Consider the following 27141-nt stretch of genomic DNA (forward strand, 5'->3'; position numbering starts at 1 on the left):
CAGTTCGGGTCGTCTCTGGCTCCCCAGCGATGGAACATAGCGGCGCACCGGCCATGGCCTGTTCGATAGCGATTGAGGAGGGCCCAATCATAACGTGCTTGGTCAAAGCCGGGTTGACGCTTGCAGGGGTCTGTGATGAGGTGTTTGTTCTTTACCTCAGCTGACTGCCAACTCTGTTTCCAAGAGTCTGGAACAGAGAAGTTCAGTATAGGCGTAGGGGAGCAGATTGGGTGACGAGACGTCAAGCGTTGGACAGGGTGGGTGAAGATATCCGCGTATATTGGCAGGTCCGGTCGAGTGTAGACGTGGGAAATGAACTTAGATGATGCCGCAACCCGACGAATATCTGGCGGGGCGATGTTGCTAAGAACTGGCAGCCATGGGACCGGGGTGGAACGGATGGTTCCAGAAATGATCCTCATGGAGGAATATAATTTGGAATCGACCAAGTGGACATGGGGGCTATGGAACCATACTGGGGCACAGTATTCTGCAGTGGAATAGCATAATGCCAGAGATGATGATCATAGTGTGGAAGCGCTCGCGCCCCATGAGGAGCTGGCCAGTCTTGCAATGATGTTATTCCTCGCGCCCACCTTTGCTGCAGTTTTTATGAGATGTTCGTGAAATGACAGAGTGCGATTGAGAGTAACGCCAAGATAGACTGACTGGGCTTCATGCGGATTCTCGTATCGCCAAGCTGCACATTAAGCTCACGCGAGGCCGAGGCATGGTGTAGATGGAAAACAGATGATACCGTTTTTGCAGTGCTAGGGATTAGTCGCCATTTTTTACAGTAATCAGATATCAGAGATCACTGAAAGCAAGAAAATCTTTGGCACCATTCTCTCAACTTGACTTCCAGCAGCCATAATTGTCTCCCAGATAGAAAGAAGCCTCTGCCCCCTGGGTTGAACTTAAATAATTCAAGCTCATTCATTAGGGTCTTGATTTTCTTAAAGGTCTCACAGGACTTTTAAGTTGTCACAACATGCCCCATTATTTAGAAGGAAAACAGATCATATTGAATTTACTGTGTGTAATGATGGAATTTCTCTTCTTGAAACTGTATGTTCGGTATCTATATTATTCACAGTTCACTATCCCAATGATTATTTTATCTCTAATATGGGGTCCTACTTGGAGAGAGAAAGTAATGGGCATTGCTGCTTGTTAGAAATCCACTTAGGTGACTTGCCCTACCGAGTGCAAAGCCAATGTACTAATTATAATATAATTAAGATTGTAGTGTAAGTACTAGAAATGTTTTGTGATAATAAGCAGATGTTTGAAACTACCATAACTTTGGATTATCTTTTATAGGTCTCTGAGAAACTCTTTTTTGGTGGAGCTTGGATTTTGTACACAAATGACTTCACCACTCTGGGTTTTGTGTTTTGCTTCATTTACAGAGAGACAGAGGGAGAAGTGCTAAAGCCGCCTCCCATGCCAGAGGACCTCCCATGTGGTGTAAGGATCCAAATTTGGGTATGTGAACATGGCAATGTAGTAATGTGGAAAAGAGAAGACCAACCAGTTTCTTTTTCAGAGAGAAAAGTACATCATGAGCCCATTTGCTTTCATGACAAAAGTGAAAAAGGAGCACATTGGAGACTGGCTTAGAGTGGTGCTAGGGATTGAACCTGGGACCATCTGCATCCCACAATGACCTAGGGTCCATACTCCCAGAGGGTTAAAGAATAGGTAAGCTATCAGGGGATGGGATGGGATATGGAGTTCCAGTGGTGGGAATTGTGTGGAGTTGTACCCCTCTTATCCTATGGCTTTGTCAATGCTTCCTTTTTATAAATAAAAAATAAATAAAAGTCTTTGCAAAACCATTATGCTGTCTCCCCAGGACTCCAGTTTTGATTTTAGAACAGTGTTCTATTGTAAATCATCTAGGTCCTTGGTGAGTTAGATGAGCCCATTCCAAAGTTTCATTTTATCACAGTCTAGCATAATAATTGAGGTATAGTGTCCTGGAGCTCTGATTCCCCAGATTCCTACCCCACTAGGGAAAGAGAGAGACAGGCTGGGAGTATGGATTGACCTGTTAACGCCCGTGTTCAGAGGGGAGGCAATTACAGAAGCCAGACCTTCCACCTTCTGCACCTCATAATGATCCTGGTTCCATACTCCCAGAGGGATAAAGAATAGGGAAGCTATCAGGGGAGGGGAGGGGATATGGAGTTCTGGTGTTGGCAATTGTGTGGAATTGTACCCTTCTTATCCTATGGTCTTGTCAGTATTCCATTGTATAAACAAAAATTTAAAAAAAGAAACTTAAGTGATCTTCAGTTAAAACGGAATTTGTGATCTCAATATCCCTTCTAATGTGCCCCAAAGTCTATTTTCACATGTAGTGGAAAGTTCTCAGTAATTAATGTAAAATAAACACCCTTTTAAAAAGCTTTTCTGAACCAAGTTTTCACCAGGGTAATCCCACAAATGAAAGATCAACTCATATCAGGAAAATGTCTAGTTTATTACTAAGTGTGGTTTCTAGGTCTCACCCACAATATAATATAGAGATCCTTCAAGGAAGCACTCTCCACTCAAGCAGCAAAAAAGAGAGACATTTCTATAGGTAGAAAATCCCTCAGCTGACAAATTAGTAGGTAGAAGTAATATCAACAGGTCAAAAATGAACTGACTGAACCACTCTGAGTATCCTCCTTTAAACTTGGAATAATAATATTATCTGCTTCTCAAGACTGTTGGGAGGATCCAAGCAATTCATACAGGCATAAGACTTAGATTTGTTTTTCACATAGGCTAAATGTGCCCTGAAAGGTAATAGAAAACACCATCTTAAAAACTTGCCAGTTATAAAAACATGGAGTATGGAACTTATGCATATAGTTTTACAGCATTTCAAGGATTAAAGTACTTTAATGACTTTGCAAATACATTACTTCATCTCATCAGTATTCATATTTAAATAACTAATAGGTAATACTGATATTTCCCTTTGAACATCTTGAAACTCATTTCCTGAGAAAATGTTTAGAGTTACATATACTAGATAGGATGAACAAAAGGCCAAAGGGTGACTTTCCCTTTGTGGTGACAGAGATTTCCAATTTTTCTTTTAGTTGAAGTGCATTCTATTTTTATGAAGGTTAATATGTTTCCATTTCCACAGAGTTAGGCTTAATCCTAGCAATCACAAACTCAACAATGAGTCAAAATGTAAGCACCTTCTCCAAAGTACTAGACACATAATTCCAAAGTATGAACAGATTGACATTTACTGTGTGTAATGATGGAATTTCTCTTCTTAAAGCTGTATGTTGGACGTCTATATTATTCACAGTTCACTATCCCAGCAGCTACTGTTCCTTTGAATCCACAATATATACACTTTTCTAGTGGCATGAGCTGGCAGCACTGACTTCTACTCTTCCTCTACCAATATTTCTGTTAGTCTGTGAATATCAAAATGAAAATGAATCACAAAGGCAGTGACAAATCACATCCTTGAGTGCTTATGTGTGGGCTCTCTTTAAGCATCTGAGTTTCAATCTCAATCCAGTTGAAAAACAATGGCTTCCTTGAGACAGCAGCCATAACTCATAATTTTGTACAGTTGCATGGGCTAAGGAATTAGCAAAACAGAATTGTATCCTGCTGTACATGATTCAGCAGATAACAACTCACTAATAAGGGGCCAGGAGATGAAGTTATACCATGGTAGGACATTTCTTACTACTCAATCATCTTCTTTAAAAGGTATCATTTATTCATCCACATAATGCTCTCTCCCTTCTTTTACATACAGAAAAACTACTATTAAAAGATGAACATTGCCAACCTCAAAGTAGTGTCTTAAGCAAAAATTCCCTCCAATTTCATATTTTCCTTAAGTTCAAGCAAAATTCATCATCCATAATTATCTTCACATTTAGTGAGTTTGAAAGACTTCCTTTAATTGAATATACATATAGTTGCTTTATTTTCTGGGATGTCATCTTCCATCAAAGTTTTCTATGTATAATAAATCCTATTAAATACTGCCATTGAGTCATTCTAACATGCAAGTTTAGTCTGTGTTTCCAGGGTTAAATACAACCCACGCGATTGGCTTTCTCATTCAGATCTTCAGTCAAGCCAGTTCATTTCCGCAGCCTGATGAGCATCAAATAGGGTGGAGTGCCTTCAGTTTTCAGTTCACTGTGGGAAAGACCACCCAATCATCAAACTCAAACACACTGAAAGTTAGTGATAAGGTTGGCAAAAAAGTCATTTAGCTAGTATGCTGCTTTGTCATGTGTTCCACCCAGGTTTGAGCCCAGCCCCCACCACACTAAGGGAAGCTTAGGTGCTGTGGTTTCTCACTGTCTCCCTCTCTGTCTCTATCTCCAAAACAACTAAGTTGGTGATACAGTTGTACAATTACTGTTACCCTTGCCACTACCACCACACCACACTCAACTAAATGCCCTGTTATCTAAGAGGTTACATTGATCGGATCAATTCTGAGCGTTTTCCCCAAGAGACACAGAATCAAATGGTGAATGCCATTATCTTATGCAAGTTTACCTAGTTATAATGGGACAAGCAAGTGTGAGGGGAAGCAAGACAGAGTTAGTGCCTGTATCTGCCATTCTGTTGCGGGGGAATGTGGGTATATAACCCCCATAGTGTCTGGTCCGTAATTGTAAAGCCCATAAAGAATTGGGGAGGATGTAATCAGGCACCCCATATCTTATTTAGAATGAAAGCATGAACACAGACATGTGTGGGTAATTTGTGTAGAATGGTGATGAGTTGATAAAGCTGGGCTCTTTTATCCCAAATTATCTACCTGGAATGAACTTCTAATTGGTCTCTTTAAATGACCTAACTCTCCTATTGTCCTCCACGTCAGACTTTTCTTTCTTTTTGTTCTTTTTTTTTTTTTCAAATCATTTGTTAATTTGCTAGAGCAGGGAGGTATTGAGAGGGGAAGAGGAGACAGAAGAAGAGACACATGAAACTTTGTTTCACTGTTTATGAAGCTTCTTCCATGCAGGTGGGGACTAGGGGTCTGAACCTGGTCATTGCACATAGTAAGTGCACTCAGCTTGGTACCTCACTGCCCAGCCCCAAAGGTGAGACCTTTTTTTCCCCCCTTAATTTTTCCTAGATAGAACAAATAAACTGGGAGATAGAGAGAGGGTGAGAAAGATATATCCCCGCAGACCTGCTTCACCACTTATGAAGAGTATCCCCTGCAGTGGAAGGGAAGCAGGGGCTCTAATCCAGGTCCTTATGCTTGGTAACATGTGTGCTTAACCAGGTGTGTCACCACCCAGCCACCAAGCTGAGACTTTTTTTTAACGGTTATTTATTTATTTATTCCCTTTTGTTGCCCTTGTTGTTTTATTGTTGTAGTCTTGATGTCGTCGTCGTTGTTGGATAGGACAGAGAGAAAAGGAGAGAGGAGGGGAAGACAGAGAGGGGGAGAGAGAGATAGACACCTGCAGACCTGCTTCACTGCCTGTGAAGTGACTCCCTTGCAGGTGGGGAGCCGAGGGCTTGAATCAGGATCCTTATTCAGGTCCTTGTGCTTTGCACCATGTGCACTTAACCCGCTGCGCTACCGCCCAGCTCCCAAGCTGAGACTTTCTAAGGCTCCCACTTTATTCTTCCTTTCTAAACCATGCCTATATTTATTTCATAACAATCACTACCTCCTCAGGTGTTCATTTTTACCCCTCCCTCTCATGATGAAGCCAAAAACAAATGGCCCCTGTGACAAAAGTCTGGGTCTCAGGTAAGTCTGTAATGTCTATATCTTACCCTAACTTTGCCCCTTACTTAAAGAAGAGGTGAGCCAAGGTGACCTGGAAATGGGAAGAGAAATAACCTGTGTCGCATGATGCTTTAGATCTGTCTGACTAGAACCACAGTATCATTTTAATGCTTAAAGCTATCTGTGTCTGTTTATTTGTAAACATATATATATACAGTCACACACATATTTATGTGTTGTCATCTAAAAATTCAACCCCATTTGGTATTCAAGTAAAACCTCTATACTCAAGGAAACAAGCAAACAAAAGAAAAACTTGCTAATTTGAGGGAAAAAAATAGGACTATATTTTAAGTATGATTCAATCACTTTTCCAAGAATGTTTTAAGTGTACATTATTTTTTGTTGCCTTGAAGGATACTTTTATATAAGAGTTCCTCCTTATAATTTACTGTCATTGCATACTGAGAATCCAAACTTACCAATGCAAGGGGCCGTGAATCCAAATTTAGCAAATTATAATACCACTTGCATTCTCAAAGTAGCCAACAGGCTACCATTCATTTTGCAAATGTAAAACCTATAATTATATTACTAACACTGGAATTTTTATCCAAAAAATACCAAAAAAAATGACATATGTTCAATATGCTTTTCCTATTTCATTTTGAAATTTCCCACATTGACCTTACTCAGAAAATAGGGAGAATGTTCCAAAACTAAAAGGATTTTAACTGTTAACTAGCTAAAAACTTTATTCTCTCTAACACATCTCCTGAACATCAACCAGTCCCAGCATTCAATAGTGAAAGTATATAACATAAAGGTAACCAGTTATTTCCTTTTCTTCTCCAATCAGACACCATTTCCTTCAGGTTCAAAATTACTGAGGTTAACCAAAATGTGTCACCATCCCCAGGACAAATGATATCCGATATTGGGGAAAACACTGTGGAGCCAGGCGATGGCACACCTGGTTAAGCACATGCATTATAGTGCACAAGGACCCGGGTTCAAACTTCTAGTCCTCACCTGCAGGGGAAAAGCTTCACGAGTGGTAAAGCAGGGCTGCAGGTGTCTCTCTCCCTCTCTCCCTCCTCCTCCCCTTTCAATTTCTCTGTCTCTATCTAATAAATAAATAAACAAAATTGTAAACATGGTATCTATTATAATAAAAAGGACACATTGATCACTCTCCCTTTTCTTAGAGAATCATACTTTCCCTCCTATTCTAAGCCCTCTTCTCTTTTTTAACCCACTGGAGTGATTCTACTCCTTTTGCTGCTTCTGAAATATGAACCTTTCGCTTTGTCATTTAACATTTCTGGGAATCCATTCTCTTTATTAAAAGTTGCAGTGACCACAGAATTGACAAATGAGCATTTGGCAGTTCAAAGATTATAGAAGACTTGATTCACAGTGGTTTCATCTCTAGCCTCTAATGCCATATATTATTGGAATGTGAAGCATTCTTTTTTATTTTTATTTTATTTATTACTAGATAGAAACTGAAAGGGAAGGGCAGAGAGGGAAGGAGAGAGACAGAGAGACACCTGCAACCCTGCTTCAACACTCGCAAAGCCTTCCCCCTGCAGGTGGGGCCAGGAGCTTGAGCACTGTTATGTGAGCACTTAACCAGGTGCGCCTCCGCCTGGCCCCAATATGAAGCATTCTTAAGGGGGATCCTGAAGAAGAAGCTAAATGGGCCTGAATTCTTAGATTGCTGGTAATCAAAGTGGGCCTGAGCCTTGGTGGTATAGTGGTGAGCATAGCTGCCTTTCCAAGTGGGCCTGATTCCCCACCTCTCAAGTGCTGTGCTGAGAAGAGTTTCCAAAAATGTGTTTTTGTTCTAAAGGAGCTAGACTGGGAAATTTAAAAGTTGCTAACATAGGAAGTTTTTCATGATGTCTGAAATGATTCCTGTAATTACAGACTGTTTCCCTTTAAGTGACTTCACAGAGTATTATGGAAATGAGATTTGAGTCCAGAGACTTTTTCTAATAACTCATCACTTCAGATTATGTTACCATCAAAAAGTGTTTTTGATTGTTTCAACTACCATTCCCATTACTTTACGGGATCATTATCTTTGCTTGATTCATTCATTATTAGGAAGCTATTGAGGACACTTGTCCTTAGCAATGCAGGAAATAAGGTGGAATTCAAGGAAGTATTCCTGCCCTCTTGACATTTACAATTTATTTGATTTTGACATATAGACATGGAAATTCAAATAAACATAAGAATTTATGATTAGCTATAAATGCTACCGAAAATATGAACAAAGGAGGAATAAGGACGAGGAGACCATCAGTGCTATTTGGAGAAAGTGTCAAAGTCATGATCAGATTTCTTTTACAGAAATGAAAAGGAAAAACATTAATGTAATTCATTAATTTACTCAGCAGTTATTTGTTTTGAATTATATGTCAGGCTTCAATCATTTAATGGTAGGCCATATTAGAGTTACCAAGGGAGACAAACAATAAACAAATGATGATGTAAGATTGAACTCTTTCTCAAGTGTTGTGAATGTTTGTGATAATGAATGTTCAACAGTTGCTGTGAGGCAGGGAGCGGGATAAGAAGCACCTTACCTTGGTCCAGAAGACAGTGTAGTCCATAAAGCACTGGACTCTCAAGTATGAAGTCTCGAGTTCAGTCCCCAGCAGCACATGTACCAGAGTGATGTCAGATACTTTCTCTCTCTCTCCCCCTATCTTTCTTCATTAATAAATAAACAAAATCTTTAAAGACGAAAAAGAAGGAAAAAAGAAGAAGAAGAAAAAGGAAAAGGAGGAGGAGGAGGATGGAGAGGAGGAGTGAGAAGAAAAGGAGGAGATAAACCTTACCTTGTGGAGACAGCCTTTGATGCTGTTGTCTTAGAAGTTTTAGACCAAAATGCCACTTTGGTTTTTAGTTCCTTATTCTAAAATTAAAAAAAAAAACAAGCAGAGATCACATAGCTAGCATACTTCAAGCAAACTGTCACCTTTTTACATTGCCATTCCAGTACACTCTATTTGGGCCCAAAAATAGATAGCTAAGTCAATGTTATCTCTGAAATTTTTACAAAGACACCTTGAAAACACAGAACATTATTATAGTATTAAAATGTAATATAGTTTGCATTATCCTCTGAGATTTAACAGCTAAACTATATAATTTTGGTTTTTACAGTTTTTAAAACAGATGCAAATAACTTCACGAAATAATTTTATTAAAGAAATGTTTAAAAGACACCAACAGTATTCATTACACATTTTTCTTTTTGTCATAATCTCCCAGTTATAAACTCCATGTAAGTAAGTATCATCTATTCTTTATTCTATGGTCCACAAGACATTAACCTCTATTTTCCTTATTTTGTTTTATTTTACTTATTTATTATTGGATAGAGACAAACAGAAATTAAGAGGGGAGAGGGAGATAGAGAGGGAGAGAAACAGAGAGCCACCTGCAGCCCTGCTTCACCACTCATGAAACTTTCTCCCTGCAGGTGGGGACCAGGGGTTTGAACCTGGGTCCTTGCATACTGTAATGTGTGCGCTTAATCAGGTGTACCACCATCTGGCCCCTTAACCACTATTTTCTCACTTAAATCTCATTCTCTTCATCTAGTAGTAAATGATACATGTCTGCCATTAGGTATCAATAAGCAAAAGAAGCAAATGTCTTATGGCAACCATATTTTAAATCTGAAAATACTCTCATAATTTTGGTTGATAGTGCAATGGTTAATAAGATGAAAGTTATGGGGTTTTGCTATCAGGTTGAAAACCACTCACATGTTAAAACACTCAGCTCAGTGCCTGCTACAGATTATAAGACTAAAAGGCATCTGGTTGTGATCTTATAGATTAAGAATATTTTTTTATTTTATTTTATTCTATTTTGCCACTAAAGTTATTGGTCTTGGTTCCTGCCTGGCTGGCTCCATTAGTCCTGAGGGCCTTTTTTTTTCCCTCTCTCTCTTTGATAAAGTATGAGAAACAGAGATTGATAAAGAGAAGGAGAGACACCTGCAGCACAGCTCCACTGTTCCTGAAAATTACCTCGGACATTTGGGTACAAGGATGATTTCTATAAATACAAATGGAGATCCAAAGAATCCAAACGTCCAATATCTTGTGATCTGCAGAGTTCAAAGTCAAGTTCTCCTAGTTCAGAGAACATGATTTTTCTACAACATAGCCGGACCATGCAAATTCATTATACAAATCTGGAAGGTGAGACTCCAACACTAAATAAATGGTCATGTCGAGGTTGAGCTGTCAGCTCCACTGACAGGCTAGCAGGCTGTAAACTCAGGCCAGAGGATTCAATGGTATGGACAGATCTGGGACTGAAAGGTTGCGGGGTGGAAAGGTGCTAGGTGAAGTAGTGACTTTAAAAGAACTAGTTTATTGTCTTTTTTAAGGAAAGGAAGGACTTAGAGAATCAAATAACTGAAGCATTAAAGGTATTTCCAGAGCCTCGGTGGTGGCACACTCAGTAGAGAGCACAAATTACCATGGACAAGGACCTGGGTTCAAGTACCCACCTACAGGGGGGAGATTCACAAGTGGTGGAGCTGTGCTACAAGTGTCTCTCTTACTCTCTCTGTCTCTCCTCAACTCCTCCCTCTTAATTTCTCTATCAGAGAAGGAAAAAAAATGGCTGCCAAGAGTAGTAAAGTTATGCAAGCCCAGAGCCTCAGCCATAATCTTGATGGGGGTGGGGGTGGGAAGGATATATCTAGAGATTCAACTTGATGGTTGGGGAAAGTCAAGACCAAAGTACATGTTTTGGGAAAACAAACATTAGGATTTTAATGGAAGCTTTTGAGTTCATTGTGATTACCTAGCAAACATCAGTATCTGCTAGGTACTTTCCAAACAGTTCTCTCTTTGTAATGAAATTGCATGTAGCTCCATGGAGTAACCTTAATTCTGATGCTTATTAAAGAAACAAGGCTGGCAAAAATCAAACTGATCAGGCCACTGACCTCCTTGGTAAATGACAGAAGACATGTACATGCTTTATACAACTAGCCAGACTCTAAGGCTCACACTCTTTCACTCTTAGATATTAGTTTGCCTTTGTCAAAAGAATTATCCCACATTCTTTATATTACAAATAAGTAAATGGTGAAACCAGGAGATAAAATTCAGTGATTTCTGAAAGGATTCCAGGTATGATAAAAAATCAGAAGAAAGTAAATTGTATGGAAATCAGTCAATAACCTACTACATTCATTGATAAATAATAGTAATTCTGCTCCAGGCATGGCTACAGCACCAATTCACAGGCAGAGGGGTTGTGAAGAAGTGAGAACACATGGTATCCACCTTTTCAGTTTATAGAAAGCATAAGATAAAAGCAAGGAAACTAACATGTGAACAATAAAATCTCTGAAAGAAAAAATGAAAATGAAATAATTCAAAAGACACCATAATTCAGTGGGTAATTTATTACTACCCAAAAATTATTCACAGAAATTAGAGTGACTAAAATAATTTATACTGTCTTCATATGCAGGAAAATTTAATTTGGACCTTTATGGCCAGGTGAAATGGTCTAACTAGAAAAGAGAGGGAAAATACATAGTTAAAGTTGGCTCCAAAATTAGTATGATCAGTATCACCTGAGAACATTTTTTAAGAAAGTTTTTTTTTCATTATCTTAATTATTTACTGGATAGAGATAGCCACAAATTGAGAGTGGTGATAAGGAGAGAAAAAGACAGACACCTGCAGACCTGCTTCATCACTCAAAAAGCTTCCCCCTGAAGGTGGGGGCCAGGGGCTGGAACCCAGGTTCTTGCACATTGTAATATGGGCATTCAACCAGAACCGCAACCACCCGGCCCCTCACCTGAGAACTTGTTAGAACAAATCCTTAACCCAAAAAGCTGAATCAGGAACCTGACTGGTATAAAATGTATTATAGGATGCTCACAAGATAATTCTGTTCTCTGACTCCACAAGTACTTCTAATGGCAACTAAGATGAAGAACACTGAAGTACAGAAGGCAGAAGCAAAAATTAGGAATTTTTGTCCCTTGGACACTAGTCATCTATCAGGAGTCATACTTAAAAAAATGGAATAAAGGCCTTCATTTACATATCAATTATCTCAACAGGTTATTTCAAGGGATAAGCACTTAAATCTTGCCCACTGGGGAGTCGGGCAGAAGGATGCAGGTTTGAGCCTCCGGCTCCCCATCTGCAGGGGAGTTGCTTCACAGGCTGTGAAGTAGGTCTGCAGGTGTCTATCTTTCTCTCCCCCTCTCTGTCTTCCCCTTCTCTCTCCATTTCTCTCTGTCCTATCCAACAACAACATCAATAACAACAACAATATATAACTACAACAATAATAAAACAAGGGCAACAAAAGGGAAAATACATAAATAAATAAATAAATAAATAAATAAATAAATAAATATCTTGCCCAGTGGATACACTTCGGATTTGCCAAACTGATCATAAAGGTGTTCTTTGTACAACAGAGATAAATATATTCCAGACAAGGACAGACATATTCCGTAGCCCAAGTCTGTGACTGGGGAAAATGCTCTCTAGTAATTTTCAAGTTAGAAAGCAACCGGAAACAATATCATGATTACATTGAATATTGAAATAAAAATATTCCCTAGTTAGACAACTATATAGAAACTGTTGGAATTTTCTCAACAATAAGCTTTGAGTTCTTCAAATTATTGTGTACCAAGCAATACAAAAGCAGAGTTACTTGTTAGAGTGTCTTTATTTTATTTTTTATTTATTATTTTTTTAATATTTATTTTATTTATTTATTCCCTTTTGTTGACCTTGTTGTTTTATTGTTGTAGTTATTATTGTTGCTGTCGTTGTTGGATAGGACAGAGAGAAATGGAGAGAGGAGGGGAAGACAGAGAGGGGGAGAGAAAGATAGACACCTGCAGACCTACTTCACAGCCTGTGAAGCGACTCCCCTGCAGGTGGGGAGCCGGGGTTCGAACCGGGATCCTTATGTCGGTTCTTGTGCTTTGCGCCACCTGCGCTTAACCCGCTGCGCTACGGTCCGACTCCCGTAGAGTGTCTTTATTTTAACTGAACATGCATGAAAAAATAGATTTCAGAGATGGGAATGAAACAAAAACGAAACGTGTAAAACCAGAAAGAAAAATTAATTTTGATAGGGAAAAGCAGAAAGTTTCTGATAAGATTTTTAAAGATGATTGAAAAACCCTAAAAGCTTCTTCCGTTTGGAGAAAGTAGAAAGAATGTGATGGTGGAAGGAACATCCTGGCAACATGTTGGGAATATGATCACGTGGCTCAAGAAGCAGTTTCCAGTGAAAGACAGAGTGTCTATCTGTAATCCACAAGACAGGGTGGCAAGGCTGGTGACCACAAACAGGACAGTAATATGCTTAGGGATGCACTAAAAAAGTTGGCTATGTCCAGAGTAGGAGACAGAGACAGGGTAGCAGAGGGCCCAGGTCGAGCTGAGGTAAAGACACCTATAGAGTCCTCAGAGGCACCACAGCCAGGGGACCTACAGCTGGGCACTCAAAAGTGCTTCTCTAGTAAAGGGAAAATACATGTGGAGTTATCTTCCCTCCAAAATTGAAAGAAAATTCTGGGCAGTGGTGCACTTGATTGACCGTGCACATTATCATGTGCAAGGACCCAGTTAAAGCCCCCTCTCCCTACCTGCAGGGGGACACTTCACGAGCAGTGGAACAGGTTTGCAGGTGTCTCTCTTCTCTCCCTCACAATCTCCTCATCCCCTCTCAATTTCTCTCTGTCCTATCCATTGGGGGGGGGAAATAAAAGGAAAATCCCACCACCATAAAATGTAAAGTATTACATTCTTTTACAAGTTTGAAAATCAAGAAAATGACAGCAGACTTGTTGAAATGAGTAAAATCAAGCAAAGCTTGGGAGGCAGGATGAATATGGATAAGAAAAAGAGGACGTCTAAAGGCAGGGATCCAGGAGGCAGCAGGCCTGTCTGTGAGGCTAGAGCTGAATTTAAACAGGAGCAGATGTGGCCAATCTTCTAATTCTAGTTTCCATCAAGAAATTAACATCATTTGTCCCAAACTAGCAAGTAACCCAGAAAATTCAGATACACTTGTAATAATCATTTCCAAGTATTTAATATCAACAATTTGGTTAAACTACAAATGGATATTTAATAGTTATTATTTGTACCTGTGTCCAAAGCTTTAACTTCGTATTCAGTGCACAAACATGCACACCATAGTCAGTCACATAAATACACAGACAACAGCATGTTCGCTCACATACAGATATACACTCACACAGTCACAACACCATTTTCACACCGACATACTCATAGTGTGACATAGACGAAACACACAGACACACTGCTACACAGCTTTACAAACATACAGATACTCCCACGCAAACGTGTATTCCCCCCCCCCCCACACACACACACACAGAATTTATAGCAGGTTTGCTTTTTACCTGAGCTTCAAGTATGTTCACTTTTTCTTTCAGGTTTTCAATTCTTTTATCTTGTTCTTTTAAACTGCTTTTTAATCCTTCCATCTATGAATTAGAAAAGACAATGGGGGGAGGGATCCTGTCAGACAACAGGGTTGTATAAGCCAGAAATCATACAGGTTTCTATAGTTAAATAATGGTCATCAAACAAAACAAGGAAAGAAACTCCAAGCTGCAGTAGACTCAACAGGCTACAGAAAAAAGCAAGATATGCAGTCACCTGGGAGTGGGAGTAGAGAGATAGTGATGTCAAACGTTTTACCCTTTGGAAAACCTGTTTAAAGCAAGTTCAGCAGGAGCATGTCATGTGAAAAGCATCAGCAGTCATTCCATGCAATATTTTCATCTTGCAGAGGCAGATGAAGAGGCTAGTAGTCATGAGACCTATGTCTGCCAGCAGAAGCTCACTGAGATGGAGATCTGGTCAACCAACTGCAAGCTATGATTAGGCTGCTTGGCTTTGAAACAAATGTGATTTTTCTAAAAGGCAACAAAAGACCAGGGAGGTAGGATGATGAGGTGCAGAATTATGCGTGAAGGTCTCAGGTCACTATGCCAGCCAGCTCTGTCACCTCACCACTTTGGACTTTACCTTTCATTGTCTGTAAGATGAGAATGAATAACCTAGATCCTTCCTGGCTCTCAGATGCCATGACTCAAAGCTTCTGACTTTTTGATGAGATCCCAGCCCAACAAGCATAAGAGCTGTATCTATATCAGGAAGGAATTTTGAACTCTTTGAGAGGATTCCTTTTGAAAAATTATTAAAATAATATAGAAAATCAAACAAAGAGCAGACTTAAATTTTATTTTTTAGTATTTATTCCCTTTTGTTGCCCTTGTTGTTTTATTGTTGTAGTTATTATTGTCGTCATTGTTATTGGATAGGACAGAGAGAAATGGAGAGAGGAGGGGAAGACAGAGAGGGGAAGAAAAAGACCGGCTTCACCGCTTGTGAAGTGACTCCCCTGCAGGTGGGGAGCCAGAGGCTCGAAACGGGATCCTTATGCCGGTCCTCGTGCTTTGCGCCACCTGTGCTTTAACCCACTGCACTACCGCCTGACTGCTGCAGATTTAATTTTAATATAGACCCATCAAATCAGATCAGTTTATATCTTAAAGTAGATAATGGGAGTATCTGATGCACAGTCATCTGGACATGACTATACTTAGTGCATCTATTTCACCTGCCAAGATGTTCAGAGAGTAGAAGGGTCAGACTACACTCTTGTCCTAAACATTTCCTCAGAAAATTTATTGTGTATGAGGTTATGAAAACAGCTCATTTCTACAGAAAAGCTTTAAAGAGGGTCAAACACATAACATGTTATGCCATATTTGCTGCCCAAGTTTGAACCAAGTAGCACAAGGGAGTAATATGGTACTGGGGCTGGGGAGGCTCCAATGCTGTGGTGTCTGAGTGAAAGCATGCCTGTGAGCAGTGAAATCCTGCATGTACAACCCCCAACTCCACACAAACAAAAGAAAAAAGTATCTTCTAAAGAATATTAAGCATTATCTAGTTCAGAACACTTTTTAGAATTACTAAGACATTTAAATAAAAGACAGACACAATCTCCCAAATGTGAAAAATGTACGTGTTGGTGTACAGACAGGAAAGGGTGTTGAAAATGAGACATACCGCACATAGAACAAAAGGGAAATTAGTGGGGTTTATCATCCCATTGCATGTTCAACAATTTGTTTGGCTTTGTGTGTTAACTCTCTTTTCAGCCACCAGGTTCCAGAAGCCAGCATGAGGCCGGCCAGACTTCCCTGGACAGACGACCTCACCAATGTGTCCCAGAGCTCCACTTCCCCAGAGCCCCACCCTACTAGGGAAAGAGACAGGCAAGCTGGGAGTATGGACCGACCAGTCAACGCCCATGTTCAGCGGGGAAGCAATTTCAGAAGCCAGACCTTCCACCCTCTGCAACCCACAACGACCCTGGGTCCATACTCCCAGAGGGATAAAGAATAGGAAAGCTATCAGGGATGTGATACGGAGTTCTGGTAGTGGGAACTGTGTGGATTTGTACCCCTCTTATCCTATGGTTTTGTTAATGTGTCCTTTTTTAAAAAAAGAATCCCATTGCTTACAAGTCCAGACAAGGCAGTTGTATGTGGTCTCCACATTGTAAACACAGAATCTACCAGAGAAAACCCTTAATCACCTTACCTCCTGGATGACTCTGCGTAGGTTCTGATGTTGAGAATGAATCACAAACTGCAAATGAGAAATCTGCTCCTGGAGAAGGGAAATCTCCATTTCAAGGTCTCTGCAACTGGGGACACACAGGAAACAAGACACAAACTGATAATGGGTCACACGTTTATTTTCATAGCTGTACCACCACCAAGCTGTCCCCACACACATACTACAAAGCCCCTAGGTTTCACATGGATTGGATGCCCAGATTTCCATTAGTGACTCAAGACAAGTTCAGAGATGAACTTGAGCAGGAATATTCATTCGAGTGAAACACTCCTTTGTGACCTCCTTGATTCCTTCCCTCCAGCAGATAGATGATTCAAGTTGTTTTCGGCTGAATGAAGCACTAAGACATCAATCCGTCTTCTCTGTTATCTAGCTTTAAACTTGGTCCCATCAGAAGGCACAGATAATTACACAGAGGCAGCAGGGCTAGACTAGGACAAGGCACAACACAAAGCCTTGCATAAAGCATATAATACAAGTTAATATATGCGTATTGCAAGAGTTTGTCTTTTGTGCTTGCTAGTTTTGATAATTTTATTAGCTCTAAGTAAGGCAAGAAAGAAAAGGGTGTAGGGAGCCTGTGTTTACTCCCTACAGATAAAACAGAAAAAAAATAAACCAAAGTGGGGAACTATTAGCATGGAAACCATTCCGAATCCTGTGTGAACAGACTTTCTACAGTAAGGAACAAAGAAATAGTATCAGAAAGTGGGAGAAGAGGAAGAAGAGAAAATACCTACACCAGGTAAGACACCCAAGTACAAAGCAGTCAAATACAATCAGGAAGAAGATTTTTTTTAATTCAAGGATAATTTTAATGATCATTTTTTATTTAAGACTTTTTATGGGAAGGTTAATGATTTATAGTACAGTTAGTACACAGTACACATGGATAAAATTTCTCATCTCATCATGACAGGTCTGCAAAACACTCCCTCCCCCAGCCTACATCATTTTCCACCATCATGTACCAGGAAGAGATTTCAAAGGTGAAGGAATTTCCTTGGGGAAAGCAGAGGGGAATTTTGTGTTCAACCCTGTCAAACCATCATGCAATCTGATATTTACAGCACTGGACTGGGGACAGCAAACACTAGGGTATAAATTCTGTGAAAGTCAACAGAGGGTGTCACTATGTCTCCTTCTTGTTGGTATCTTCTAATTCTGCTTTTAAAAAACCCTTCTGTTTCATTTGGTTTAAATCCCTCCTGCTTAACACTGCATTCTATTTACATAACCACTGTATTCTATTTACATAACCACTGCCGTCTATTTACATAAATCACTTTTACATTTACATAAAGCACCACCTTCCCTCCAGGGCATTGGTGGTTTAGTGGTAGAATTCTCACCTGCTCCACCCCCTCTCCTTGTCACACCCTGATCCTCTCCTTGTCACACCTTGATTTTCACCAGTCACTTTTCTCTCCACCCTCTCTGCGTCACATCCTGTTCACACCCTACTTGGGAAGTATATATAAAGACAACATTGTTCGTTTTAGTTAGTTGTTAGTTTAGTCTAACTTGGTATAGATTGCGCTGTGTCCTACATGAATAAAGAGATACTGCGTACAGCTCAACCATGAGTCCCTGGTCGTCTGTCTCCCGTCAGTGAAGCTCAGCCCGACACTTCTCAGAACCTTGATGGGAGCAGCTGATGGATGCCATATTGGACTTCATTTTCCATACTGACTCTGAGGAGCACTCCACTCACCTCCAGGTACAATTGGTTCAGCCAGATAGAGAGATATGGAATGCACACTCCATAAGGTGCTGGGACTGAAGTTCCAATTTATTTTCAGGGGAGTTGGGTGATAGTGCAGTGGGTTAAGCGCACATGGCCCAATTTCCTTTCAGATTCACCACCTGCACTGTAGTCCCAGCCTACACAAGCTCACTGCACAATAAAACTCTTTGTCTTTTTCCCCCCTTCACATATTGATTAAATAGTGATTTATAAGGTTATAAGTTAATAGGAGTGTATATTAACACCATTCCTACCACCAAAGGTCTGTGTCCCCACCCCCACCCAGTGAAGCTAAAAATCTACCCTCTACCCCCACATAGAGATTTTTTACTTTGGTGAGATACTCCAAACTCACTAAAACCCTTTGTCTTGTTCATTCACATTCACCACTAGACACTTCAGACCCGGAACTCTCAATCACCACCCAGGCCCACATGAACAGAGCTGTGCATGAAACATCTCTAAATGAAATACAAATTTTGATAATTAGGTGGCAGAAAAACATAATAAAATGGCACTACATTCTTTTATATCAATAAATACATTTTAAAATAGACTCATTATCTTTCCATGAAAAGAAATAGACTACTATCATTAGAACAGTTCATTTAAAGTGAGCAAAAGGAATTGTTGGGATATGAAAGTAATTAGCCTATGGCTGATGTCAGCCTGAAGTCAAGAGCATAGGATATACATTCATAAACTCACAAGGGATTGTGGGTACAAGAGGAAATAAAGAAGTGCCTTTTTTTCTTGCTCCAATTTGGCTGCTCACCTTCTCTTTTTCCCTGGACCAGCCATGCTGTTTCCCTCAGGCCCTGCACGCCATGTAACTGAATGCTGGTAAATAAGCTTAAGGACTCATGGCTCCTGCCACATGCCTTACCTAGCCGTTTTCTCCTAGCTGTTTTCCCAACATGGATGTTATGTACCTAAATAAACTCACATAATAAAACTGCCTTATCCTAGCTTCTTCCCACCTGAAGACCCCTAATTTCATTTGCTCTATTTCTACCTTTGGATTCTTGTTTATTAAACAATTTGTCTTGCTTTATATCTTACCATCTTTCAGCCACCAAGTTGCAGCTGCTATTATGATAACATCCTGACTTCCCTGAACAGATGACCTCACCAATGAGTCCTGCAATCCTCACCTCTCCAGTGTCCCACCCCACCAGAGAAAGATAGAAACAAGCTGGGGAGCTATGAATCAATCAACCTGCCAATGTCCATGTTCAGTGGAGAACCGATTACGGAAGCCAGACCTTTCACCTTCTGCAGAGGGATAAAGAATAGGCAAGTTTCCAATGGGAGGGATAGGACATGGAACTCTGATAGTGGGAACTGTATGGAATGTATGTACCCTTGTCATATTACAGTCTTGTTAATCATTATTAAACCACTATAATTTTTCTTAAAATAAAGTAGTAAAACTGCCATAAGCCCCCAGAAAAGTCAGCAGAAGTCTATTATTTTTATTAATTACTATATACCACAAGGTCATTTTTTAGGTTTTTTAATTTAATTTAATTTTTATTATCTTTAATATTTATTTATTTACTCTCTTTTGTTGCCCTTGTTGCTTTATTGTTGTAGTTATTGTTGTTATTGATGTCGTCTTTGTTGGATAGGACAGAGAGAAATGGAGAGAGGAGGGGAAGACAGAGAGGAGGAGAGAAAGATAGAAACCTACAAACCTGCTTCACCGCCTGTGAAGTGACTCTCCTGCAGGTGGGGAGCTGAGGGCTCCAACTGGGATCCTTATGCCGGTCCTTGTGCTTTGCGCCACGTGTGTTTATCTCGCTGCGCTACTGCCTGACTCCCTTTATTTTTTTATATTTATTTATTTATTTATTTATTTTCCCTTTTGTTGCCCTTGTTGTTTAACATTGTTGTGGTTATTAATGTCATTGTTGTTGGATAGGACAGAGAGAAATGGAGAGAGAAGAGGAAGACAGAGAGGGGGTGAGAAAGACAGACACCTGCAGACCTGCTTCACCACTTGAGAAGCAACTTCCCTGACGGTGGGGTGCAGGGACTCAAACTGGGATCCTTATCCTTGTGCTTTGTGCCATGTGCACATAACCCACTGCACCACCACCCCCGTGACTCCCCACAAGGTCATTTTTAATGATTGTCAATGACTTTATGACTACTAACATTATTAATCATTTGTATATACTAAAAAAAAAGGAGGAAATTAAATTCACGTAAATATTTTGAGTCCTCATTAGCCACTGTGAAAAAGGTTAGGGCAACTCTGAACTGAAGTCACTCATAATCTTTCAAAACTCCATCTGAGTAACTGTGACTGACTATTTAGCTTTTGACTATCCTCTCACTGTATCACTGTATTATTATAGTTACGAGGCAATATGAATTATGGCCAAACCACCAAACCTGGAAGCACTGTAAATTTAGAGACGTCACAGCACCTTCTAGGATAATTTCTACTTGTACTACTTTATAAGTGAATGGCCGGTGCGCCGCTATGTTCCATCGCTGGGGAGCCAGAGACGACCCGAACTGCCCCTGCGGCTCCAGACAGACTATGACCCACATAGTCAACGACTGCCACCTCTCCAGATTCAAAGGAGGTCTCGAAACTTTACATCAGGCTCAACCTGACGCTGTTGACTGGCTACAGAAGAAGGGCAAACGCTAGAAGAAGAAGTGAATGTGCTTTAGGAAAATAAGCTTTCTACAAAGTAACATGTTAATATTATTTCTGCTTATTCATCTTTTACAATTAATAGCCAACATCTGAGACAATTCATTTTTTTAAATTTTTTAATATTTATTTTATTTATTTATTCCCTTTTGTTGCCCTTGTTTTTTATTGTTGTAGTTATTATTGTTGTTGTCGTTGTTGGATAGGACAGAGAGAAATGGAGAGAGGAGGGGAAGACAGAGAGGAGGAGAGAAAGATAGACACCTGCAGACCTGCTTCACCGCCTGTGAAGCGACTCCCCTGCAGGTGGGGAGCCGGGGTTCGAACCGGGATCCTTATGCCGGGACAATTCATTTTTTTAAACAATCTCTACCAATGTTATAAAGGGCACTTGATATTACAGAACATGTTTTCATGAGGAGAGTTACTCTTCATTTTGTTTCATATCATGTATAAAAACATCGCTTCCCAAATTGAATATGCCTTAGAGAATTCTGTTTAGATTTTCTTGTTAAAAATGTATTTTGACCCAGAAAACTGGCATAGGACGTGATATTCTGTATTTCTGGTATTTTCTAGATAAAATGACTTTGCTCATCCATTAAACATGTCGTGCTTTTCCATTCTTGTTTTTGAACAAAGCAACACTAAACCATGAAAATTGTCTCAGTGACTTATGTTTGTAATAGACTTTCCTAAAGCCAAGACATCTGTTAGGACTTCAGTATTTGAGATGATTTTTCGATGTTTCCTCTTCTAGATTTGTATGAGAAAGCTCCAGAAATTTTTCATGTCTACGATCCCCAGGCCAGACTCTGGTGAAAGAAGCAGCTTGGCTGTCAGTGTGGTACTGTTCACATTTCAACAAGGCACAGGAAGGTGTACCATTTCCCAGGAAAATGTTCCCCATTGTTATTTCCCAGTGGCAGCACCATGGCTTCTTGAGAGAGCTCTCCAAACAATCACAACAAAATGCATAATCTGACAACAACAGTATTTTTGACATGTAACCTCAACTTCGTGACAATCCTCTTGTTCTCTAAAGATTTTGCCATTTCTAAACAATTCCAGCATAGATATGGACAAGCTGAAACTATTTATTTTACCCCAGGTGTGTTTTTAAGAAAGATAGCTCTAAAATGACTTGTGTAGTGGAGAAATTATCTTCTCCTCATAATCACAGGGGGAACTCAGGAAGTAAGTCTGAAAGAAGTTCTCCAAAGTTCACCAAGAATGAAATAAAGAATATCAATTCCCCTCTACAGGGAAATGAACACTGGCATTGCTATGACTAGAGTACTAAGCCCATAGTACTACCATTCCTAGTGGTCAGTTCATCTCGACAAGTCATCTAGTCATTTAGAAGTCCAGGTCCTCTCTGAAAGGTCAACAAAAAGATCAAACAAAATAAGGTACCTGGAGTTCCTCAGTAAGCTAGAAAGCACTGTACATGAGTCACCCAGTAGTGGTGATAGCAGTAGAGTCTAAGGGACGGGTCAGTAGCACAGGGGTTAAGCGCACATGCCAAGGACCTGCTCAAAGATCCCAGTTGAACCCCTGGCTCCCCACCTGCAGGGGAGGTTCGGGTGGGGTTACCTCACAAACGGTGAAACAGGTCTTCTCTCTGTCCTATCTAATAAAAAAAGGGCGGGACAAAATGGCCACCAGAAGTAGTGGATTTGTAGTGCTGGCACTGAGCCCCAGTGATAACCATAGAGGCAAAAACAAGAAAGTATTCTTTTTTTTTATTTAAGAAAGGAGACATTAACAAAACTGTAGGATAGGAGGGGTACAACTCCACACAATTCCCACCACCCGATCTCCATATCCCATCCCCTCCGCTGATAGCTTTCCCATTCTCTATCCCTCTGGGAGTATGGACCCCCCCCCAAAAAAAAGAAGTATTCTTTGCCACATGATAATCAGAACGAAATAATACCAATCAGATATTTTTAGTTAAGTAAGTGACTTGGTTAAACTACCTCAATTTGGTCAGTCTTGGGAGAGATGACTATAAAATGCATCTCATCTCAGGCTGGCTACTCTTCAGCATCTAATGTGATTATAAGACCTAGATTATTTCATCTCTTCCATTAGTCATAACTAATCTGATTTTCTGTTCTAGAATTTGAAAGGAAAATACAGAGACCATAAACCAGCTGGGGATAAAAAAGGAGAGAAGTTATTAAGTAACACAAGATCAGAAAACAAGTGAAGAGGGAAACTACTTAACTAAAATGGAGGTTATTGTTGTTATTGCTGGATAGGACAGAGAGAAATTGAGAGAAGGAGAAGACAGGGGGAGAAAAAGACACCTTTAGATCTGCTTCACAGCTCCTGAAGCAGACCCCTGCAGGTAGAGTGTGGGGGCTCGAACCGAGATCCTTTCACGGGTCCTTGCGCTTAGGACTATGTGCGCTTAACCCAGTGTGTCAGATTCCAACGCCTCAAAAATATTTCTTCACATAGGTCAAAATTTAATAATAAGATAAATATTTGTGATACCTACAATCTATGAAAATAGCATCTGTCTGGATGTTTAAAAGCCTTCAGAGAAACACAAAATATTTGTTTCCCTCAAGACATTTCACAAACTTACATAAGAACTTTAAAAAAAAATGCCTTATAACAATTGTCAATTTGTAATAGATCTGAGAGGATAATAGATCAGTTGATATTTTTAATGATTATATTCTGACTCAAAGAATGACACTATCATCTTTACAAAAAATAAAAATCAAACTCAGATTTTTCTAGATGCTTGTACTAATTAAAATTTTTGTTGCATGCAAAGGCTCTCTCTAAGAAATAAAGCAGTCGGGAGTCAAGCAGTAGCGCAGTGGGTTAAGCGCAGGTGGTGCAAAGCATAAGGACCTGCGTAAGGATCCTGTTTAAAGCCCCTGGCTCCCCATCTGCAGGGGAGTCACTTCACAAGCGGTGAAGCAGGTCTTCAGGTGTCTATCTTTCTCTCCCCATCTCTGTCTTTCCCTCCTCTCTCCATTTCTCTCTGTCCTATCCAACAACAATGACATCAATAATAACTACAACAATATAACAACAAGGGCAATAAAAGGAAATAAATATTTAAAAAGAAAGAAAGAAAGCAGCCACAAAGTATACCTAGATTCATGAATATGTGTAATTGCAGATGACTTTGAATGCTTTCTACAGTATCTCCTTCATTCTCCACAGAGATATCAGTGCTACAGAATGCTTTTAGAAGTCCTCTTTGTAAGATAGTATTTATTTGTTTGTTTATTTGTTTATTTTTAATCAGTGCACTACTCAACTCTGGTTTATGGTAGTGTGATGGATTGAACCTGAGACTTTTGGAGCCTCATGCATGAGAGTCTCTTGGCATAGCCATTATGCTATCTACCCCTGTTGTAAAACAGAAGTCTTCATATTGAGAACTATGGCGAAATTAATATTAGAAGCATTCTATGTGTCTGGGAAAATGTATGTGAAATTGCCAAGGTTAGGTCAGTTCTGGACTTTGGAATATGTGATTCAAAATGCATGCATATGAATGAGGTGAATGGCATAACAGACAAGAAAGTGGTTATAGAAAGAAAACAGAAAATGGATTAAAAAACAAAGGACCAAGAGAAGGGGATGTTTTAGCACATATTGAATGAATAAGAATTTATATGCTCTGAGACTCGTAGTAGTGTCTGTTACCCATATAGTGCTAGATGGATGAACTTTGATCTAGAAGAGATTTGAATATGAACATTATATCTGAACATACAATGATTTTGAAGGGCTGAAATTTAAAAAAAAGAAAAAAGAAAAAAAGGAAATGCTTCAGGAAATTTCTTATGTAGAAATTATTATTTGGAATTCCAGAGTTTTCTAACAGCTGCCAATAAGGAAAAGCAATGTTGATGCTATCTTTAAACCCAGCCTAAAACTGTGGTTTCTTGTAAATTTTGTGGATTTTTAAGAGAGCCTAAAGAACTATTAAAGAGGTCCTTTCTGGGAGTCGGGTGGTAGTGCAGCGGGTTAAGAGCATGTGGCGCAAAGCACAAGGACTGGCCTAAGGATCCTGGTTCAAGCCCCTGGCTCCCCACCTGCAGGGGAGTCGCTGCACAAGCAGTAAAGCAGGTCTGCAGGTGTCAGTCTTTCTCTCCCCCTCTCTGTCTTCCCCTCCTCTCTCCATTTCTCTCTGTCCTATCCAACAACAACTACATCAATAACCACAACAATGTTAAACAAAATGGGAAAATTTTTTTTTTTTTAAAGAGATGCTTTCATAGTTATTCTCTTCATTTTCTACAAAGCTAGGGAGCATCACTTCTACTTGTGGACTAACCAATTCAATGATGATTATAAGAGATCCATTAGCAAAAACAAAAGCATCAGAGTGAATGAAGACCTAGAAAAATCCTCTCTAACACCAAGGGAATAGAGAGAGAAAACAGGCTCACTCTTCAGAAGGATCAACTATCAGTTCCTCTGAAGCACAGTGAATTCCCCCTTCCTTAGTGGGTAGAGTGAGGTAGAAGGTTGCTAATTCTAAATGCTATTCCTTCCCCATGTACTTTCAGTTGTCTGTTTCCTTGTGGGGGGGGAGGGGGTTTGGGAAGAGGTGGGGAAAAGGAAGAGAAGAAGGAGGAGGAGCAGGAGGAGGAGGAGGAGGAGGAAGGGGAGGAGGAGGGATTTCTGCCCACTGATCAGTGGACAAGTGGAGGGGAAAAAAAGATCAAGAACAGCTTTGACTTAGGAGGCAAATTTGCAAACCTTTTAATACATGTAGCGTTGGGTTTGAGTTGCAGAAGCTGCTTCTCCAAAGACAGTTTTCTTTCTAGCAGTTCTCTCTTTTCCTAGAAGAAAAGAAGATACAATGTTCTCTTTAACTCTCTCTGTCTCTCTCTCTTTCTCTGCATATGTGTGCATATGTGCATGTGTGCACTTGCAGGTGGCTGGAAACCTCTTCTTAGGAACAGTGCATAAAACATTTATCCTGAAATACCAGAAATATGTCTACAGCTAAAAAGCAAATTTTAGAGGAAGCTGTTCCAACCCATTCCAGTGAAACTTGGTTAGGCTTTCTCTTGAACAGTTTAAAGGAGCTCAGTGGCAGGTCAGGACAAGTTGTCTTGATTTGCCTTACCAGTCTTTGACAACGTTTGCTCCTCCTCCAGTCTACTGCTGAAATAGAACTAACTTGGCCTGCCTCTCTCCATTCTCCTTCCACCAGAGACTGCTTACTTATCTCTCTCTAGACACTGACTGTCTCTCCCCCATCACACCTGCTTCTTATACATTAGACTGAGTTGTTGGTGCCCAAGGACCCTTATTTTGATAGCAACCTGCTCATGAAGTATCTCTCAATAAGGAGACAATTAGTAAATTTTAGATAAGGACCAAGACTACCTACGATAAATGCAGTTCATAATTAGGCTATAAAAAATCATGACGTTAATGAAGAGCATCTAAGTAAATGTTTTAGTGAACTTAGAGAACCAAACTCTTTCCACCCAAAGAGAAAACAAATAAAACAGTGCGAAGCCAAGCTGGAATAACTGTGTTCATTGTTCATATTTAATAATAAGAGATGCTTTGGTGCTATGTGCAGTACTGTTTAAAATCTTGGGACATAGTCTGACATGGTTTCAAATTTTGTAGCAATGTACTTTTTGCCAAGGCTTTAGTTTTTCAAAGTTTTATCACAACTAAGAAAAATTCACCAAGACTTAGGAATCAAAAGAATATAGGTTTTTAATGACATGTTGTATTATTGTTTAGAATTCTCTCCTATATATTATTTCTCCTGAAGAATTTTTCTATTTGTCTTCATTATTTATTATTTGATTCCATTTCTGGCACTGTGAATTTGCATATTAACTTGTAGTTTTCTGTCTGGTAGAAAACATAGCCTGGAAGATTATGATATAATCACCTTAAAGAAGAATAATTGGCTTTGCATATAACCTAGTAATACTATTCTATGCTCTTTTTTTATAAAGTCTAAATGCTTTCTTTACATATTTTATCATCTTGCTTGTCCCTTCATCTATTGGGCTGAATTAAACATCTGGCACGTATTCATTCTAAATTTGTATGAGATGCATAAAAGTGGAAAACCACTATCTATATTACAATATTGATGGGATAGAGCAGAACCTCAGCATATAGTAATTTATTGGTGACAGATAATTTATATGTGTTCTTTCAATTTTTTTAGAGTGTGTTTTTGTCTAAACGTTTCCTGTAGCATTCTTGTTCTTTTTTTAAATTTTTAAATCTTTATTTATTGGAC

The 27141-nt window shown here is 39.6% G+C and overlaps 1 protein-coding gene across 2 annotated transcripts in view; it reads right to left on the reverse strand.

The window, feature by feature from the left end:
- Positions 1 to 2469: 2469 nt before the first annotated feature.
- The window catches only part of CCDC68 (coiled-coil domain containing 68), a 41074-nt gene continuing 16402 nt past the window's right edge, over positions 2470 to 27141 (reverse strand). The window contains exons 6-10 of one of the 2 annotated variants that reach the window (XM_007519241.2): positions 25620 to 25702; positions 16420 to 16525; positions 14202 to 14285; positions 8593 to 8669; positions 2470 to 4176 (exon numbers count right to left, since the gene is read on the reverse strand). In XM_007519241.2, coding sequence (XP_007519303.2) covers positions 4119 to 4176; positions 8593 to 8669; positions 14202 to 14285; positions 16420 to 16525; positions 25620 to 25702 — 408 coding nt within the window. In that variant the 3' untranslated portion in view covers positions 2470 to 4118. Of the gene's footprint in view, positions 4177 to 8592; positions 8670 to 14201; positions 14286 to 14832; positions 14952 to 16419; positions 16526 to 25619; positions 25703 to 27141 lie in introns of those variants that run through there. The other variant, XR_009545086.1, reaches the window with a different exon arrangement.

This window comes from Erinaceus europaeus, chromosome 15, assembly GCF_950295315.1.
Source record: "Erinaceus europaeus chromosome 15, mEriEur2.1, whole genome shotgun sequence".
Classification (NCBI taxonomy): domain Eukaryota; kingdom Metazoa; phylum Chordata; class Mammalia; order Eulipotyphla; family Erinaceidae; genus Erinaceus; species Erinaceus europaeus.